Here is a 20,645-nt window from a genome sequence, read left to right as displayed (position 1 = left end):
CTGAAATCATCTGATTTAGTGCTGAATGATTTAGTGTTGATGTTACTCCCTCTGAAATCATCTGATTTAGTGCTGAATGATTTAGTGTTGGTGTTACTCCCTCTGAAATTATCTGATTTAGTGCTGAATGATTTAGTGTTGGTGTTACTCCCTCTGAAATCATCTGATTTAGTGCTGAATGATTTAGTGTTGGTGTTACTCCCTCTGAAATCATCTGATTTAGTGCTGAATGATTTAGTGTTGGTGTTACTCCCTCTGAAATCATCTGATTTAGTGCTGAATGATTTAGTGTTGGTGTTACTCCCTCTGAAATCATCTGATTTAGTGCTGAATGATTTAGTGTTGGTGTTACTCCCTCTGAAATCATCTGATTTAGTGCTGAATGATTTAGTGTTGGTGTTACTCCCTCTGAAATCATCTGATTTAGTGCTGAATGATTTAGTGTTGGTGTTACTCCCTCTGAAATCATCTGATTTAGTGCTGAATGATTTAGTGTTGGTGTTACTCCCTCTGAAATCATCTGATTTAGTGCTGAATGATTTAGTGTTGGTGTTACTCCCTCTGAAATCATCTGATTTAGTGCTGAATGATTTAGTGTTCTTCAATGTGACGCTCTTTTTTCTTAACTCCTCATTATCTTCTACGTCTTTCAGAGCGTGAAGAGTTTGGGCCGGTGTTCGTCCAGGAACCACATGATGCTGTCTTTGCCTTGGACTCTGAGGAGAAGAAAGTTATGATGAGCTGTGAAGCCAGAGGCAACCCTGTACCTGTATACAGGTATGACTCTATCTCTAACCCTGTACCTGTATACAGGTATGACTCTATCTCTATCTCTAACCCTGTACCTGTATACAGGTATGACTCTATCTCTATCTCTAACCCTGTACCTGTATACAGGTATGACTCTATCTCTATCTCTAACCCTGTACCTGTATACAGGTATGACTCTATCTATATCTCTAACCCTGTACCTGTAGACAGGTATAACTCTATCTCTATCTCTAACCCTGTACCTGTAGACAGGTATGACTCTATCTCTATCTCTATCTCTAACCCTGTGCCTGCATACAGGTATGACTCTATCTCTATCTCTATCTCTAACCCTGTGCCTGTATACAGGTATGACTCTATCTCTATCTCTATCTCTAACCCTGTACCTGCATACAGGTATGACTCTATCTATATCTCTATCTCTAACCCTGTACCTGCATACAGGTATGACTCTATCTCGATCTCTAACCCTGTACCTGTAGACAGGTATGTCTCTATCTCTATCTCTAACCCTGTACCTATATACAGGTATGACTCTGTCTCTAACCCTGTACCTGTAGACTGGTATGACTCTATCTCTATCTCTAACCCTGTACCTGTAGACAGGTATGGCTCTATCTCTATCTCTAACCCTGTACCTGTAGACAGGTATGTCTCTATCTCTATCTCTAACCCTGTACCTGTAGACAGGTATGACTCTATCTCTATCTCTAACCCTGTACCTGTAGACAGGTATGGCTCTATCTCTATCTCTAACCCTGTACCTGTAGACAGGTATGTCTCTATCTCTATCTCTAACCCTGTACCTGTAGACAGGTATGGCTCTATCTCTATCTCTAACCCTGTACCTGTAGACAGGTATGTCTCTATCTCTATCTCTAACCCTGTACCTATATACAGGTATGACTCTGTCTCTAACCCTGTACCTGTAGACTGGTATGACTCTATCTCTATCTCTAACCCTGTACCTGTAGACTGGTATGACTCTATCTCTATCTCTAACCCTGTACCTGTAGACAGGTATAACTCTATCTCTATCTCTAACCCTGTACCTGTAGACAGGTATGACTCTATCTCTATCTCTAACCCTGTACCTGTAGACAGGTATAACTCTAATATGACTCTATCTCTATCTCTATATCTAACCCTGTACCTGTATACAGGTATGACTCTATCTCTATCTCTAACACTGTACCTGTATACAGGTATGACTCTATCTATATCTCTATCTCTAACCCTGTGAGGGTATACAGGTATGACTCTATCTATATCTCTATCTCTAACCCTGTACCTGTATACAGGTATGACTCGATCTCTATCTCTAACCCTGTACCTGTATACAGGTATGACTCGATCTCTATCTCTAACCCTGTACCTGTATACAGGTATGACTCTATCTCGATCTCTAACCCTGTACCTGTAGACAGGTATGTCTCTATCTCTAACCCTGTACCTGTATACAGTTATGACTCTATCTATATCTCTATCTCTAACCCTGTACCTGTATACAGGTATGACTCTATCTCTATCTCTAACCCTGTACCTGTATACAGGTATAACTCTATCTCTATCTCTAACCCTGTACCTGTAGACAGGTATGTCTCTATCTCTATCTCTAACCCTGTACCTGTAGTCAGGTATGACTCTAATATGACTCTATCTCTAACCCTGTACCTGTATACAGTTATGACTCTATCTATATCTCTATCTCTAACCCTGTACCTGTATACAGGTATGACTCTATCTCTATCTCTAACCCTGTACCTGTATACAGGTATAACTCTATCTCTATCTCTAACCCTGTACCTGTAGACAGGTATGTCTCTATCTCTATCTCTAACCCTGTACCTGTAGACAGGTATAACTCTATCTCTATCTCTAACCCTGTACCTGTAGTCAGGTATGACTCTATCTCTATCTCTAACCCTGTACCTGTAGACAGGTATAACTCTATCTCTATCTCTAACCCTGTACCTATATACAGGTATAACTCTATCTCTATCTCTAACCCTGTACCTGTAGTCAGGTATGACTCTATCTCTATCTCTAACCCTGTACCTGTAGACAGGTATGTCTCTATCTCTATCTCTAACCCTGTACCTGTAGACAGGTATAACTCTAATATGACTCTATCTCTAACCCTGTACCTGTAGACAGGTATAACTCTAATATGACTCTATCTCTAACCCTGTACCTGTAGACAAGTATGACTCTAATATGACTCTATCTCTATCTCTATCTCTAACCCTGTACCTGTAGTCAGGTATGACTCTATCTCTATCTCTAACCCTGTACCTGTAGACAGGTATGACTCTATCTCTATCTCTAACCCTGTACCTGTAGACAGGTATGTCTCTATCTCTATCTCTAACCCTGTACCTGTAGACAGGTATGACTCTATCTCTATATCTAACCCTGTACCTGTAGACAGGTATGACTCTATCTCTATCTCTAACCCTGTACCTGTAGACAGGTATAACTCTATCTCTATATCTAACCCTGTACCTGTAGACAGGTATGACTCTATCTCTATCTCTAACCCTGTACCTGTAGACAGGTATAACTCTAATATGACTCTATCTCTATCTCTATCTCTAACCCTGTACCTGTAGTCAGGTATGTCTCTATCTCTATCTCTAACCCTGTACCTGTAGACAGGTATAACTCTAATATGACTCTATCTCTAACCCTGTACCTGTAGACAGGTATAACTCTATCTCTATCTCTAACCCTGTACCTGTAGACAGGTATGTCTCTATCTCTATCTCTAACCCTGTACCTGTAGACAGGTATGTCTCTATCTCTATCTCTAACCCTGTACCTGTAGTCAGGTATGACTCTATCTCTATCTCTAACCCTGTACCTGTAGACAGGTATGACTCTATCTCTATCTCTAACCCTGTACCTGTAGACAGGTATGTCTCTATCTCTATCTCTAACCCTGTACCTGTAGTCAGGTATGACTCTAATATGACTCTATCTCTAACCCTGTACCTGTAGACAGGTATGACTCTATCTCTATCTCTAACCCTGTACCTGTAGACAGGTATGTCTCTATCTCTATCTCTAACCCTGTACCTGTAGACAGGTATGTCTCTATCTCTATCTCTAACCCTGTACCTGTAGACAGGTATAACTCTATCTCTATCTCTAACCCTGTACCTGTAGACAGGTATGATTCTATCTCTATCTCTAACCCTGTACCTGTAGACAGGTATAACTCTATCTCTATCTCTAACCCTGTACCTGTAGACAGGTATGACTCTATCTCTATCTCTAACCCTGTACCTGTAGACAGGTATAACTCTATCTCTATCTCTAACCCTGTACCTGTAGACAGGTATGACTCTATCTCTATCTCTAACCCTGTACCTGTAGACAGGTATAACTCTAATATGACTCTATCTCTAACCCTGTACCTGTAGACAAGTATGACTCTTTCTCTATATCTAACCCTGTACCTGTAGACAGGTATGACTCTATCTCTATCTCTAACCCTGTACCTGTAGACAGGTATAACTCTAATTATATATCTATCTCTAACCCTGTACCTGTAGACAAGTATGACTCTTTCTCTATATCTAACCCTGTACCTGTATACAGGTATGACTCTATCTCTATCCCTAGCCCTGTACAGGTTTGTGAACTCGGCCCCAGGACCAGCTGGGATAATTTTGACATTTTGTCAGGAAATGCAGCTCCGTCTCAGGTTCTGTTCTTGTGCAGTGGTTGAACAGCCTTTCCTCTACAGGGAGCCAGGTTTTCCTGTGTCTACCCTTCTCAATGACAAGGCTGTGCTCACTGAGCCTGTACTTTGTCAAGGGTTGTCTAAGGTTTTGATCAGTACTATGGTCAAATAGTTAGCCACGGTGTACTGTCGATTTAGGGCCAGATAGCACTGCATTTTGCTTTGTGTTTCCCAATAAGTAATATAGTTTTGTTTTGACCGTGTTGTAATTTGGTTGACCCTGATTGATTGGATGTTCTGGTCCTGAGGCTTCAGTGTGTTAGAACATGTTTGTGAACTCGGCCCCAGGACCAGCTGGATGGGGGGACTATTTTCTTTGCTCAGCTCTTGGCATTGCAGGGCTTGGTAATGATATGAGAGGGGGTCTCTGTATTTGAGATGCTTCCAAAACTGAATTGCTCTTTTTTGAGTTTTTATTATTAGTGGATATTGGCCTAATTCTGCCCTGCATGCAGGGTTTGTAGTTTTCTCTGGACATGTAGGAGAATCTTACAGAACTCTACATGCTTGGTTTCAATGGGGTGTTTGTTCCATTTGGTGAAATCTTGAATTGCAAGTGGACCCCACACCTCACTGGCATGAAGTGCAATTGGTTCAATGACACATTCAATTAGTTTTAGACCCTGGTTAAAGAATTTTGTTATTTAGGGTTAGTGTCTTGCCCATTTTTAATGCTGCAATTATTGCCAGTATACATTGATTTAATTATGTCATATGTTTTACCCGCTACACCACTTTCAAAAACTTTGTAGAACAGTCCTGTACGCCAAATAGAATCAAATGCTTTTTGGAAGTCGATGAAGCAAGCGTGTATGTTGGTATTATTTTGTTGGACATGTTTATCTATCAGGGTGTGTAGGGTGTAAATATCATCAGTCATGTGATGTTTGGTATAAATCCGATTTGTCTTTTACTCAAGACATTGTGCTTATTAAGGAAGTCTAGAACTCTTACATTGATAATACTACAGAAAACCTTCCCCAGGTTACTGTTCACACAAATGCCTCTGGAATTGTTAGGGTCAAATTTGTCTCCGTTCTTAAAGATTGGGGTTATGAGTCCTTGATTCCAGATGTCAGGGAATTAACCTACACTCAGGATCAAATTAAACCGTTTTAATATAGCCAATGGAAATGTTGCCCTCTCTCTCTCTTTATGTCCATCCTGCTCTCTCTTTGTCAATATATCTGACCATCTCTCTCTCTCTCTCTCTCTTTCCATCTCTCTTTCTTTCCATCTCTCTCCTGCTCTCTGTCTCCGTACATCTCTCTCTCTCCATCCATCTCCATCTCTCTGTCTATCTCTGCCTTTCTCTTTCTATATATTTCTCTCTCTCTCTCTCTGTCCATCTCCATCTCTTTCTCTGTCTATCTCTGCCTTTCTCTTTCTATATATTTCTCTCTCTCTCTCTCTGTCCATCTCCATCTCTTTCTCTGTGTCTATCTCTGCCTTTCTCTATCTATATATGTCTCTGTCTCTCTCTCTGTCCATCTCCATCTCTTTCTCTATGTCTATCTCTGCCTTTCTCTATCTATATATGTCTCTGTCTCTCTCTCTGTCCATCTCCATCTCTTTCTCTATGTCTATCTCTGCCTTTCTCTATCTATATATGTCTCTGTCTCTCTCTATCTGTCCATCTCCATAAGAATCGGAGCCACAGATTCTACATGTAACCTTTGCTATCATTGTTTATGTCTGCAGTTGGTTCATCAATGGAACAGTAGTGGAGGCAGAGAACCGTTACAGCTTGATCGACGGCAACTTGATAATAACCAACGCCAGCGAGACGGCAGACTATGGGAGATACCAGTGTAAGGCGGAGAACAGCTATGGGACGGTCCTGAGTCGGGATGCACTGCTACAGTTTGCCTGTGAGTACCTCTCTCTCTGATCTCTCCATTTACACACAGTATTATATACTTATTTTCCACCATAATTTGCAAGTAAATTCATTAAAAATCCTACAATGTGATTTTCTGGTATTTTTTTCTTCTCATTTTGTCTGTCATAGTTGAATTGTACCTATGATGAACATTACAGGCCTCTTTCATATTTTTAAGTGGGAGAACTTGCACAATTGGTGGCTGACTAAATACTTTTTTGCCCCACTGTACATTTACATTTACATTTAAGTCATTTAGCAGACGCTCTTATCCAGAGCGACTTACAAATTGACTGTATATATATATATATAGTATATATGGATAGCAGATTATATATATATATATAGCAGTATACCCCCACATCTGTACCCCCACACATACAATTATCTGTAAGTTCCCTCACTCGAGCAGTGAATTTCAGACATAGATTCAACCACCAGGGAGGTTTTCCTCGCAAAGAAGGGGACCTATTGGCAGATGTGTAAAAAAAAATAAAAAAAATTAATATCCCTTTGAGCGGTGAAGTTATTAATTACACTTTGGATGGTGTATCAATACACCCAGTCACAACAAAGATACAGGCGTCCTTCCTTCACTCAATTACCGGAGAGGAAGAAAACCGGTCAGGTCAAACCATGATGCCAACGGTGACTTTAAAACAGTTACAGAGTTTAATGGCTGTGATAAGAGAACTGAGGATGGATCAACAACATTGTAGTTACTTCACAATACTAACCTAATTGACAGAGTGAAAAGAAAGAAGCTGGTACAGCATAAAAATATTCCCCAACATGCATCCTGTTTGCAACAAGGCACTAAAGTAATACTGCATAAGACATGGGAAAGCGATTAACTTTTTGTCCTGAATACAAAGTGTTATATTTGGGGCAAATCCAATAAAACGCATTACTGAGTACCGCTCTCCATATTTTCAACTATTGTGGTGGCTGCGTCATGTTATGGTTGTAATCATTACAGACTGGGGAGTTTTTCAGGATGAAAAATAAATGGAAGAGAGCTAAGCACAGGCAAAATCTCAGAGGAAAACCTGGTTCAATCTGCTTTCCAGCAGAAACTGGGAGATGAATTCACCTTTCAGCAGGACAATAACTAAAACACATGGCCAAATCTACACTGGAGTTGCTTACCAAGAAGCCGAGTTACAGTTTGGACTTAAATCTACTAGAAATACTTGAAAATGGTTGTCAAGCAATGATCAAAATCCAATTTGACAGAGCTTGATGTATTTCTAAAAAAATAATGTGCAGATATTGGATTATCCAATTGTGCAAAGCTCTTAGAGACCCAGAAAGACTCACAGCTGTAATCAATGGCCAATGGCGCTTCTGCAAAGTATTGACTCAGGATTTTGAATAGTTATGTACATTTGACATTTCTTTATTTCATTTTCATTTAATTTGCTAACATTTCTAAAAACATGTTTTCACTTTGTCATCATGGGGGTATTTTGTGTAGATGGGTAAGAAAAATAAATATGTAATCCATGTTGAATTCAGGCTGTAACACAACACAATGTGGAATAAGTCCAGGAGTATGAAACGCTTCTGAAGACCCTTTAACTGCGGTTTGACTCCTGAATGGGAAGTACCCTTAACTCTGTGCTTAGCTGCCCTGCTAGTGGGGTGATTTGAAGCAGCCTAACACCATGTCCGCATCCCAAACAACACCCTATTCCCTATGTAATACGCTACTTTAGACCTGGGTTGAACCCTAGTCCCTATATAGTGCTCTACTTTTGACCAGAGCCCGATGGGGAGAGGGTGTAAGAATAGGGTGCCGTTTGGGTTGCGGCCACCATTCTCTTCCTCCAGTAGTCCTGTGGCCAGGCTCCAAAACATCATCACAAGCCAAGGAAGCATAGCGATCGCGAGGCCAGGGGCGACTGTGCCCCTTTGCTTACTGTTTCCCCAGGAGTGCAGGTCATAAAAGCCTTATTGCCATGACTACAGGAAGCTTATGTTCCACTATTCTCAGCCAGTGGACTGTTGCTGCTAGAGAATATACAGACTGTGTTGTTGTGTCTGTTGTATATGGGGTGTTATGGTGAAAGGATAAGATACAGGTTAGAAGTAAATACGTTTTAAAGATGAATACATTGGTTCTTATACCAACAAGTGGAGGAATGAAAACTGGATGGCGTTCAGAGATGCATAGGAAGGGTTGACAGTAGCTGAGGGATGGGACTGGATGGCGTTCAGAGATGCATAGGAAGGGTTGACAGTAGCTGAGGGATGGGACTGGATGGCGTTCAGAGATGCATAGGAAGGGTTGACTGTAGCTGAGGGATGGGACTGGATGGCGTTCAGAGATGCATAGGAAGGGTTGACAGTAGCTGAGGGATGGGACTGGATGGCGTTCAGAGATGCATAGGAAGGGTTGACTGTAGCTGAGGGATGGGACTGGATGGCGTTCAGAGATGCATAGGAAGGGTTGACTGTAGCTGAGGGATGGGACTGGATGGCGTTCAGAGATGCATAGGAAGGGTTGACAGTAGCTGAGGGATGGGACTGGATGGCGTTCAGAGATGCATAGGAAGGGTTGACTGTAGCTGAGGGATGGGACTGGATGGCGTTCAGAGATGCATAGGAAGGGTTGACTGTAGCTGAGGGATGGGACTGGATGGCGTTCAGAGATGCATAGGAAGGGTTGACAGTAGCTGAGGGATGGGACTGGATGGCGTTCAGAGATGCATAGGAAGGGTTGACTGTAGCTGAGGGATGGGACTGGATGGCGTTCAGAGATGCATAGGAAGGGTTGACTGTAGCTGAGGGATGGGACTGGATGGCGTTCAGAGATGCATAGGAAGGGTTGACTGTAGCTGAGGGATGGGACTGGATGGCGTTCAGAGATGCGTATACTGATGCCTGCTGAGATATCAATACATTATACTGATGTCTGCTGAGATATCAATACATTATACTGATGTCTGCTGAGATATCAATACATTATACTGATGCCTGCTGAGATATCAATACATTATACTGATGTCTGCTGAGATATCAATACATTATACTGATGATGCCTGCTGAGATATCAATACATTATACTGATGATGCCTGCTGAGATATCAATATATTATACTGATGTCTGCTGAGATATCAATACATTATACTGATGCCTGCTGAGATATCAATACATTATACTGATGATGCCTGCTGAGATATCAATACATTATACTGATGATGCCTGCTGAGATATCAATACATTATACTGATGATGCCTGCTGAGATATCAATACATTATACTGATGTCTGCTGAGATATCAAGACATTATACTGATGCCTGCTGAGATATCAAGACATTATACTGATGATGCCTGCTGAGATATCAATACATTATACTGATGTCTGCTGAGATATCAATACATTATACTGATGCCTGCTGAGATATCAATACATTATACTGATGATGCCTGCTGAGATATCAATACATTATACTGATGATGCCTGCTGAGATATCAATACATTATACTGATGATGCCTGCTGAGATATCAATACATTATACTGATGATGCCTGCTGAGATATCAATACATTATACTGATGATGTCTGCTGAGATATCAATACATTATACTGATGATGCCTGCTGAGATATCAATACATTATACTGATGTCTGCTGAGATATCAAGACATTATACTGATGCCTGCTGAGATATCAAGACATTATACTGATGATGCCTGCTGAGATATCAATACATTATACTGATGTCTGCTGAGATATCAATACATTATACTGATGCCTGCTGAGATATCAATACATTATACTGATGATGCCTGCTGAGATATCAATACATTATACTGATGATGCCTGCTGAGATATCAATACATTATACTGATGTCTGCTGAGATATCAAGACATTATACTGATGCCTGCTGAGATATCAATACATTCTACTGATGATGCCTGCTGAGATATCAATACATTATACTGATGATGCCTGCTGAGATATCAATACATTATACTGATGTCTGCTGAGATATCAAGACATTATACTGATGCCTGCTGAGTCTGGTCAGCCCTCTGGCCTCTCCTGCTGCCCTCCACCAGACTTACCAATGTGTGCGTGTGCGTGTCTCTCTCTGTGTGTCTGTGTGTGCTTGTGTGCATGCTTGCCAGTGTGTGTGTATGACCTTACGTATTCTTGACAACTTCATACAGTCCAACTTCTACACACCATGATCATTTATCATCGGTTGAAAGTTGGAACAGATCTGTTAAACAATTCAATATTCCTCCCCTTGGAATATTTATTAGTAAAGTGTTGTAGTCCTACTTCCTGGTCTCCCCTTCTCCTCAACATGGCCAGCAAGCAGCTAAAGGCCTGTCATTGTGTGTCCCAAAAGGCACTCTGTTCCCTGTGTAGTGCACTACGTTTAACTGTGACCCAATGGGGATATGGTGCCATTTGGGACAGAGACGTGATGCAGCTCCCTCTCTACCTCTCTCTCTCTGCATAACGAATGTCCATCATGTATCCCTCCCCGTGAAACTCAAGGTTATTCCACATTGCCATGGTACAATCTCATGCGTTGAATTGTATTCATCTGTCGCCCACCGACAGTAAAACTTCTGATTTACGGCGAAAAATCTTGTAGTGGAATATTTTAGAATAAGAAAACAGTGAGCCGGAGTGCGGAGGTAACCTAAGGGTTAAAAGCATTGGGCCAGTAAGCGAAAGGTCTTTCGAATCCCTGAGCAGGCAAGATGGAAAAATGTTCCATTGAGCAAGGCAGCCCTCTGTACCTCTCTGATTCAGAGGGTTTGGGTTAGGGGTTGAATGCAGAAGTCACATTACAGTTGAAGACATTCAGTTGCTGTCACGCCTTGGTCTTAGTATTTTGTGTTTTAGTTAATTAGTTGGTCAGGCCAGGGTGTGACATGGGTTTATGTTTGTTGTATTTCTTAGTGTTTTTTTTTTAGTTATTGGGATTGTGGCTGATTAGGGGTGTGTGTTGCATAGGTTTGGCTGCCTGAGGCGGTTCTCAATCAGAGTCAGGTGATTCTCGTTGTCTCTGATTGGGAACCGTATTTAGGTAGCCTGGGTTTCACTTTGTATTTCGTGGGTGATTGTTCCTGTCTCTGTGTTAGTGTTCACCAGACAGGCTGTATAGGTTTTTCACGTTCCGTTTGTTGTTTTTTGTATTTATAAGTTATTTCGTGTATCGTCATTTCTTCCATTAAAAACATGAGTAACCAACACGCTGCATTTCGGTCCGACTTTCTTTCGACAAACGAAGAACGCCGTTACAGTTGCGGCTGACTAAGTATTTCAATTGGATAATACATGGAGTTGGTAAATCTATTTCAAACTAAATTAATTCTGATCAATTCTAAATAAATTATATTTAATAACCACTACAATTCCATGAAAAACGATAGAATGACAAACTAAATAAATATGTATAGCAGACGAGAGGTAAATGGTGGTTTCTTCCCTGTCCTCTCTCTGGCGGTGGTAATGATGCCGTCCTATAGGCTGTGTGTGCACTGTGGAAGCCCATCTGAGGCTGGACCACTTTGGCCAATCAGAACATTGAAGAAAAAACAACATCTTAATTCACTGTGTACCTGCCTTGCCGTTCATAAAACTCCACGGACCTCTCTTTCGCGGTGGAACCCAGAATGATATGTCACCTTTGTTATGGCCGAGGACACCCAAACCAGGTGGCCACCAGAAAGCCCAAGGAGCCTGACCTTCTCTGGAAGTTGCTGTAATCCTCTGCGATATTTAGCCTAAATTGGCAATTGGATGAGACAACGGGTCCGTTCTAGCTTGGTATGTCAGGCATTGGAAATGTGAATTTGGCCATGTTGGGGGTAATAATGTATTTAGGTTATAATTAATTGACACGCATGAATACACAACCCTTAAAAATGTGGCTGTTTTAAAATGAATTTCATGCAATTCTACATAGTAATGATTAATATCTACTACTTGGTCTGTTGATTTGATATTATGTTAATCTATGCAAATAAATTATTCGAACTGATAGTCGACCTCCGTTTTATTTTACTCTGTAATAGTGTATGTTATAAACATGTGTTATTCTGTAATAGGGTATGTTATAACCATGTGTTATTCTGTAATAGGGTATGTTATAACCATGTGTTATTCTGTAATAGTGTATGTTATAACCATGTGTTATTCTGTAATAGTGTATGTTATAACCATGTGTTATTCTGTAATAGGGTATGTAATAACCATGTGTTATTCTGTAAAAGGGGATTTTGTAACCATGTGTTCAAGCTAATCAAATTAAAGCTTATTTACGATACAGTGTGTTAGCTACACAATACAATTAAATGCGAAGTCGCAATAAATCTCTCCTCTCAGACAGTAAATTGACTATAACCTACTACTAGTATTATGTCTACTAGACTATAGTGTACTAATGGTATTATGTCTACTAGACTATAACCTACTAATAGTATTATGTCTACTAGACTATAGTGTACTAATGGTATTATGTCTACTAGACTATAGTGTACTAATAGTATTATGTCTACTAGACTATAGTGTACTAATAGTATTATGTCTACTAGACTATAGTGTACTAATGGTATTATGTCTACTAGACTATAGTGTACTAATGGTATTATGTCTACTAGACTATAGTGTACTAATAGTATTATGTCTACTAGACTATAACCTGCTAATAGTATTACGTCTACTAGACTATAGTGTACTAATAGTATTATGTCTACTAGACTACAGTGTACTAATAGTATTATGTCTACTAGACTATAACCTGCTAATAGTATTATGTCTACTAGACTACAGTGTACTAATAGTATTATGTCTACTAGACTATAGTGTACTAATAGTATTATGTCTACTAGACTATAACCTGCTAATAGTATTATGTCTACTAGACTATAGTGTACTAATGGTATTATGTCTACTAGACTATAGTGTACTAATAGTAGTATGTCTACTAGACTATAACCTACTAATAGTATTATGTCTACTAGACTATAGTGTACTAATAGTATTATGTCTACTAGACTATAACCTACTAATAGTATTATGTCTACTAGACTATAGTGTACTAATAGTATTATGTCTACTAGACTATAACCTGCTAATAGTATTATGTCTACTAGACTATAGTGTACTACTAGTATTATGTCTACTAGACTATAGTGTACTAATAGTATTATGTCTACTAGACTATAGTGTACTAATAGTATTATGTCTACTAGACTATAGTGTACTAATAGTATTATGTCTACTAGACTATAGTGTACTAATAGTATTATGTCTACTAGACTATAGTGTACTAATGGTATTATGTCTACTAGACTATAGTGTACTAATGGTATTATGTCTACTAGACTATAGTGTACTAATAGTATTATGTCTACTAGACTATAGTGTACTAATGGTATTATGTCTACTAGACTATAACCTACTACTAGTATTATGTCTACTAGACTATAGTGCTAATAGTATTATGTCTACTAGACTATAGTGCTAATAGTAGTATGTCTACTAGACTATAACCTGCTAATAGTATTATGTCTACTAGACTATAGTGTACTAATAGTATTATGTCTACTAGACTATAGTGTACTAATAGTATTATGTCTACTAGACTATAACCTACTACTAGTATTATGTCTACTATACTATAACCTACTAATAGTAGTATGTCTACTAGACTATAGTGTACTAATAGTATTATGTCTACTAGACTATAGTGTACTAATAGTATTATGTCTACTAGACTATAGTGTACTAATAGTATTATGTCTACTAGACTATAGTGTACTAATAGTATTATGTCTACTAGACTATAGTGTACTAATAGTATTATGTCTACTAGACTATAACCTACTACTAGTATTATGTCTACTAGACTATAACCTGCTAATAGTATTATGTCTACTAGACTATAACCTACTAATAGTAGTATGTCTACTAGACTATAACCTACTAATAGTATTATGTCTACTAGACTATAGTGTACTAATGGTATTATGTCTACTAGACTATAGTGTACTAATAGTATTATGTCTACTAGACTATAGTGTACTAATGGTATTATGTCTACTAGACTATAGTGTACTAATGGTATTATGTCTACTAGACTATAGTGTACTAATAGTATTATGTCTACTAGACTATAGTGTACTAATAGTATTATGTCTACTAGACTATAGTGTACTAATAGTATTATGTCTACTAGACTATAACCTGCTAATAGTATTATGTCTACTAGACTATAGTGTACTAATAGTATTATGTCTACTAGACTATAGTGTACTAATAGTATTATGTCTACTAGACTATAACCTACTAATAGTATTATGTCTACTAGACTATAGTGTACTAATAGTATTATGTCTACTAGACTATAGTGTACTAATAGTATTATGTCTACTAGACTATAACCTGCTAATAGTATTATGTCTACTAGACTATAACCTGCTAATAGTATTATGTCTACTAGACTACAGTGTACTAATAGTATTATGTCTACTAGACTATAACCTGCTAATAGTATTATGTCTACTAGACTACAGTGTACTAATAGTATTATGTCTACTAGACTATAGTGTACTAATAGTATTATGTCTACTAGACTATAACCTGCTAATAGTATTATGTCTACTAGACTATAGTGTACTAATGGTATTATGTCTACTAGACTATAGTGTACTAATAGTAGTATGTCTACTAGACTATAACCTACTAATAGTATTATGTCTACTAGACTATAGTGTACTAATAGTATTATGTCTACTAGACTATAGTGTACTAATAGTATTATGTCTACTAGACTATAGTGTACTAATAGTATTATGTCTACTAGACTATAGTGTACTAATGGTATTATGTCTACTAGACTATAGTGTACTAATAGTAGTATGTCTACTAGACTATAACCTACTAATAGTATTATGTCTACTAGACTATAACCTACTAATAGTATTATGTCTACTAGACTATAGTGTACTAATAGTAGTATGTCTACTAGACTATAACCTACTAATAGTATTATGTCTACTAGACTATAGTGTACTAATAGTATTATGTCTACTAGACTATAACCTGCTAATAGTATTATGTCTACTAGACTATAGTGTACTACTAGTATTATGTCTACTAGACTATAGTGTACTAATAGTATTATGTCTACTAGACTATAGTGTACTAATAGTATTATGTCTACTAGACTATAGTGTACTAATAGTATTATGTCTACTAGACTATAGTGTACTAATAGTATTATGTCTACTAGACTATAGTGTACTAATAGTATTATGTCTACTAGACTATAGTGTACTAATGGTATTATGTCTACTAGACTATAGTGTACTAATAGTATTATGTCTACTAGACTATAGTGTACTAATGGTATTATGTCTACTAGACTATAACCTACTACTAGTATTATGTCTACTAGACTATAGTGTACTAATAGTATTATGTCTACTAGACTATAGTGCTAATAGTAGTATGTCTACTAGACTATAACCTGCTAATAGTATTATGTCTACTAGACTATAGTGTACTAATAGTATTATGTCTACTAGACTATAGTGTACTAATAGTATTATGTCTACTAGACTATAACCTACTACTAGTATTATTTCTACTATACTATAACCTACTAATAGTAGTATGTCTACTAGACTATAGTGTACTAATAGTATTATGTCTACTAGACTATAGTGTACTAATAGTATTATGTCTACTAGACTATAGTGTACTAATAGTATTATGTCTACTAGACTATAGTGTACTAATAGTATTATGTCTACTAGACTATAGTGTACTAATAGTATTATGTCTACTAGACTATAACCTACTACTAGTATTATGTCTACTAGACTATAACCTGCTAATAGTATTATGTCTACTAGACTATAACCTACTAATAGTAGTATGTCTACTAGACTATAGTGTACTAAAAGTATTATGTCTACTAGACTATAGTGTACTAATGGTATTATGTCTACTAGACTATAGTGTACTAATAGTAGTATGTCTACTAGACTATAACCTGCTAATAGTATTATGTCTACTAGACTATAACCTGCTAATAGTATTATGTCTACTAGACTATAGTGTACTAAAAGTATTATGTCTACTAGACTATAGTGTACTAATAGTATTATGTCTACTAGACTATAGTGTACTAATAGTATTATGTCTACTAGACTATAGTGTACTAATAGTAGTATGTCTACTAGACTATAACCTACTAATAGTATTATGTCTACTAGACTATAGTGTACTAATGGTATTATGTCTACTAGACTATAGTGTACTAATAGTATTATGTCTACTAGACTATAGTGTACTAATAGTATTATGTCTACTAGACTATAGTGTACTAATAGTATTATGTCTACTAGACTATAGTGTACTAATAGTATTATGTCTACTAGACTATGACCTACTACTAGTATTATGTCTACTAGACTATAACCTACTACTAGTATTATGTCTACTAGACTATAACCTGCTAATAGTATTATGTCTACTAGACTATAACCTACTAATAGTAGTATGTCTACTAGACTATAGTGTACTAATAGTATTATGTCTACTAGACTATAGTGTACTAATAGTATTATGTCTACTAGACTATAGTGTACTAATAGTATTATGTCTACTAGACTATAGTGTACTAATAGTATTATGTCTACTAGACTATAGTGTACTAATAGTATTATGTCTACTAGACTATAGTGTACTAATAGTATTATGTCTACTAGACTATAACCTACTAATAGTATTATGTCTACTAGACTATAGTGTACTAATAGTATTATGTCTACTAGACTATAACCTGCTAATAGTATTACGTCTACTAGACTATAACCTGCTAATAGTAGTATGTCTACTAGACTATAACCTACTAATAGTATTATGTAGCAGTGTGAACAGACATCAATACAGAGTTACACATGGATTAAACATTAAACAAGTCAATAACACAGTAGAAAGAAAAAAAGACTCTATATACATTGTGTGCAAAAGGCATGAGGAGGTAGGCAAATAATTACAATTTAGCAGATTAACACTGGAGTGAAAAATGATCAGATGGTCATGTACAGGTAGAGATTCTGGTGTGCAAAAGAGCAGAAAAGTAAATAAATAAAAACTGTGGGGATGAGGTAGGTGAAAATGGGTGGGCTATTTACCGATGGACTATGTACAGCTGCAGCGATCGGTTAGCTGCTCAGATAGCAGATGTTTGAAGTTGGTGAAGTAGATAAAAGTCTCCAACTTCAGCGATTTTTGCAATTCGTACCAGTCACAGGCAGCAGAGAACTGGAACGAAAGGCAGCCAAATGAGGTGTTGGCTTTAGGGATGATCACTGAGATACACCTGCTGGAGCACGTGCTACGGGTGGGTGTTGCCATTGTGACCAGTGAACTGAGATAAGGCGGAGCTTTACCTAGCATGGACTTGTAGATGACCTGGAGCCAGTGTGTCTGGTGACGAATATGTAGCGAGGGCCAGCCGACTAGAGCATACAGGTCGCAGTGGTGGGTGGTATAAGGTGCTTTAGTAACAAAACGGATGGCACTGTGATAAACTGCATCCAGTGTGCTGAGTAGAGTATTGGAAGCTATTTTGTAGATGACATCGCCAAAGTCGAGGATCGGTAGGATAGTCAGTTTTACTAGGGTAAGTTTGGCGGCATGAGTGAAGGAGGCTTTGTTGCGAAATAGAAAGCCTACTCTAGATTTGATTTTAGATTGGAGATGTTTGATATGAGTCTGGAAGGAAAGTTTACAGTCTTGCCAGACACCTAGGTACTTATGGATGTTCACATATTCTAGGTCGGAACCATCCAGGGTGGTGATGCTAGTCGGGCGTGCAGGTGCAGGCAGCGAACGGTTGAAAAGCATGCATTTGGTTTTACCAGCGTTTAAGAGCAGTTGGAGGCCACGGAAGGAGTTTTGTATGGCATTGAAACTCGTTTGGAGGTTAGATAGCACAGTGTCCATAATAGCATAGCATAGCTTAGTAGACCTATATAATATACTATAATCACATAGCTTAGTAGACCTATATAATATCATAGCATAGCTTAGTAGACCTATATAATATAATAGCATAGCTTAGTAGACCTATATAATATAATATAATCTCATAGTTTAGTAGACCTATATAATATAATAGCATAGCTTAGTAGACCTATATAATATAATAGCATAGCTTAGTAGACATATATAAGATAATAGCATAGCTTCGTAGACATATATAATATACTATAACCACATAGCTTAGTAGACCTATATAATATCATAGCATAGCTTAGTAGACCTATATAATATAATAGCATAGCTTAGTAGACCTATATAATACAATAGCATAGCTTAGTAGACCTATATAATATAATAGCATAGCTTAGTAGACCTATATAATATAATATAATCTCATAGTTTAGTAGACCTATATAATATAATAGCATAGCTTAGTAGACCTATATAATACACTATAATCACATAGCTTAGTAGACCTATATAATATAATAGCATAGCTTAGTAGACCAATATAATATAATAGCATAGCTTAGTAGACATATATAAAATAATAGCATAGCTTAGTAGACCTATATAATATAATAGCATAGCTTAGTAGACCAATATAATATAATAGCATAGCTTAGTAGACATATATAAAATAATAGCATAGCTTAGTAGACCTATAGCGTTACTGTTACAACAACAACACCTCCTCATCTCTAGTTTTAGGATGGTTAACTGAAGATGAAGATGAAAAATGACCGTGCTCCAAAACTCAAAAAGAGCACGCCACTAGGGCAGGATATATGCTTTAATTTAAACAATAAACAAGAAGGCTCAAAGATGTATGCTCTTCTGTAGATCACTTGCTCTGACCCAAATGGTTAAAAATCCCACCAGGATATGGGAAACAGTGCAAAGTACAATTGACTTAATATTGGTGTCTGATAAATCTCGTCTATGGAATCAGTGATCATTTTATTACATTTTACACAAGGAAGGTTTTTAAAGATATATTTAGATGTCACAAAACTGTTACAATCAGAGGACTCGAAAAAATACTGTGTTGAAATGTTTAGGGATGAAGTGGGTAAAATTGACGAGTCACCTGTGCTGGATAGTGTTGAGGTAGACAGTGCATGAGAAGCCTTTAAATGTAGATTCCTTGATGTGGTGAATGTGATGGCTCCCATTAGACAGGTCAGGGTAAAGCAAAGATCTAGCCCTTGGTTTAATCATGAGATTCTAGAATCTATCCAAGCAAGGAATAAGGTCTTTAAGAAATGTAAGAACTCTCAAGATCAGCATGATTTTGTCCTATATAAACGTAACGTAAGTGAAGCACAGAGCAGGATGGATGAAGCTAAGAGGGGTTACTTTGATGAGAAAATCATTGAGAACTAAAATGACCCTAAAATGGTTTGGAAATAATTTAAGGAACTCGGCTGTAGTTGTACTACCAACAACAAACTTAACAGTATTGGACTGAACATCAAAGGGGGAGATGATATATGAAAAAGCAGAGGTTGCCAATTAATTCAACTTTAAATTCTGTTGCCAGCAGGCTGGTTAGCAAGCTTCCCACCAGTGTTGGTTTGTATGTAAATGACCAAGTCAAGAAGTATTATGCCGAGTTAGGGATTCAGCCAAACTCTTTTTCTTTTGCAAAGGTAGCAACAGCCAAAGTGGCCAGTATGCTAGCAGAGCTTAGATGCTCCAAAGCCACAGGCCTGGATAATATTCCTGCAAGGTGTCTAATAGATTCTGCTGAGCAAATTGGCCCTTGTATTACGCATATCGTTAATCTCTCTCTTGAACAAGGCATCTTTCCCAGGGACATGAAACAAGCTGAAGTTATACCTCTGTATAAGAAGGGGATAAAGTCTGACCCTGGGAGTTACAGGCCTGTATCTATCCTCTGTAGAAGGGGATAAAGTCTGACCCTGGGAGTTACAGGCCTGTATCTATCCTCTGTAGAAGGGGATACAGTCTGACCCTGGGAGTTACAGGCCTGTATCTATCCTCTGTAGAAGAAGGGGATACAGTCTGACCCTGGGAGTTACAGGCCTGTATCTATCCTCTGTATAAGAAGGGGATGAAGTCTGACCCTGGGAGTTACAGGCCTGTATCTATCCTCTGTAGAAGGGGATACAGTCTGACCCTGGGAGTTACAGGCCTGTATCTATCCTCTGTAGAAGGGGATACAGTCTGACCCTGGGAGTTATAGGC

The 20,645-nt window shown here is 37.9% G+C and overlaps 1 protein-coding gene across 1 annotated transcript in view; it reads left to right on the top strand.

The window, feature by feature from the left end:
* Nucleotides 1-672: 672 nt before the first annotated feature.
* Nucleotides 673-20,645, top strand: part of LOC135553261 (contactin-5-like) — a 447,274-nt gene continuing 427,301 nt past the window's right edge. The window contains exons 1-2 of the mRNA XM_064985436.1: nucleotides 673-777; nucleotides 6,221-6,390. Coding sequence (XP_064841508.1) covers nucleotides 734-777; nucleotides 6,221-6,390 — 214 coding nt within the window. The 5' untranslated portion in view covers nucleotides 673-733. The remainder of the gene's footprint in view (nucleotides 778-6,220; nucleotides 6,391-20,645) is intronic.

This window comes from Oncorhynchus masou, chromosome 13 (assembly GCF_036934945.1).
Source record: "Oncorhynchus masou masou isolate Uvic2021 chromosome 13, UVic_Omas_1.1, whole genome shotgun sequence".
Lineage (NCBI taxonomy): Eukaryota > Metazoa > Chordata > Actinopteri > Salmoniformes > Salmonidae > Oncorhynchus > Oncorhynchus masou.
The sequence above is the reverse complement of the archived record's forward strand: the minus strand, read 5'-3'. Positions and strand labels throughout refer to the sequence as shown.